Raw genomic sequence first — 1,554 nt, 5'->3', positions numbered from 1 at the left:
CTGATGTTTTTGTGTTTTCCTATGGAGGGTTGTAGGCAATTAATTAAAAAATTAAAAATTTTAGAAAGCAGGATAGGGAACTTAACATGTAATTAGCAGGTTAAAATCATCAGTCTGGCTCTGTCTAGCTTAAGTGACTTTAATGAAAAACTCATTAATTCATACCTAGATTATCTTTGGTTAATCTCAATATTATTTTTATTTTTTGTTTGGTTTTTGTTGTTTGTTGTTGCAGGATTCATAGCAACAATTCTGCTGATTTTCTTATATCGTCTACAGCACCTACATACATAATCTTCTGCCATGAAGTTGTTGTTTAAATTACAGAGTCTAAAACTCTTGTGGACTCTGAAGCCTCCTAATAGGACTTTCCATGGACATCCCAGGCTGCTTTCCTCTGATGTACATTCCCAGTATGAGTCCATCAGACAGGGCAAACAGGAAATACCAAAGTACTTCAACTTCGCAAGTGATGTACTGGACAAGTGGTCTGAGATTGAAAAGGTAGGTGATCTTTTGTTGTGCCAATGAAATACTTTAATTTTAAATTTCATTTGGAATAAGTCAGGTTTTTTTCTTTATAAAAGCAACCAGCTGCCAAACCATATTTGCATTAGGAAATTATACAAAAGCTCATTCTTGCTTGCTTTATTTATTGTTATTTTGGAGGAGCACTAATGCACAGTGTAAGGCTTAAACTGAAATAGGATCCAGACTAGGACTTGGGTCTGGAGACAATTAGGCTGGTAAACATTTCAGGTTCAGAAAAGAAGAATCTATTGGGAATACTTGAGCTTGATGAATAGCAAATCTTGATCCTTTAAGGACAGGAGAAAAATAATTGCTTATATGCCAGTTGTCAAATACTCAGCTCTTCCATAATTTACAGATGTCTGTGCGTTATTATTTCATGGTCTTTCAGAAGAAAATGTTTTGTGTTTGAATCCCTGTGTTTTTTAGGCTGGAAAGAGGCCATCAAACCCTGCTTTCTGGTGGATAAATGGCAAAGGAGAAGAAGTGAAGTGGAGCTTTGAGGAGCTGGGGTTCCTGTCCCGGAAAGTGGCCAATGTGCTGACTAAAGACTGTGGACTGCAGAAGGGGGACAGGCTTATCCTGGTCCTACCACGAATTCCAGAATGGTGGCTGGTCAAGGTGGCTTGCATGCGAGCAGGTCAGTGAGGTAAAAAGATCATTGCAAGTTGGCTGAGAGGATCAAGAATGGATATAGTTTATCAAGGAAAGTAGTGTAACAACCCAGTGAGTGGCCTAGCCCCCAGGCAGTCCCAAAGGATTTTCACTAGGGGCCATGGGAGACAGAGCTTGTGCAGCAGACAAGGCGATTCCAGAAGGCTTGGAAGAGCCATGGGAGTCACCAGACAGGTCCACATTTCACTCCTGACAGGAGAGCACAGGCATCTGCATTAATCTGATATAACTGTTTGGCTGGGGAACACCAGGGCAAATCCATATCCGAGGTCAGTTTGGGAGTAGTTAATTTAGGTTCTTAGAAAAGGATCAGATGCAGGAAAAATGCCAACACAAACTAACTTCACC

At 40.2% G+C, this 1,554-nt stretch overlaps 1 protein-coding gene across 2 annotated transcripts in view; it reads left to right on the top strand.

The window, feature by feature from the left end:
- The window catches only part of LOC103615463 (acyl-coenzyme A synthetase ACSM4, mitochondrial), an 8,857-nt gene that overhangs the window by 620 nt on the left and 6,683 nt on the right, over positions 1-1,554 (top strand). For both annotated transcript variants that reach the window (XM_017734196.1, XM_008633520.2), the window contains exons 2-3: positions 236-504; positions 961-1,171. In XM_017734196.1, the coding sequence (XP_017589685.1) occupies positions 304-504; positions 961-1,171 (412 nt within the window). In that variant the 5' untranslated portion in view covers positions 236-303. The remainder of the gene's footprint in view (positions 1-235; positions 505-960; positions 1,172-1,554) is intronic.

This window comes from Corvus brachyrhynchos, unplaced genomic scaffold, assembly GCF_000691975.1.
Source record: "Corvus brachyrhynchos isolate BGI_N302 unplaced genomic scaffold, ASM69197v1 scaffold5, whole genome shotgun sequence".
Lineage (NCBI taxonomy): Eukaryota > Metazoa > Chordata > Aves > Passeriformes > Corvidae > Corvus > Corvus brachyrhynchos.
Note: the sequence above shows the minus strand (reverse complement) of the source record. Positions and strands in the feature narration are given on the sequence as shown.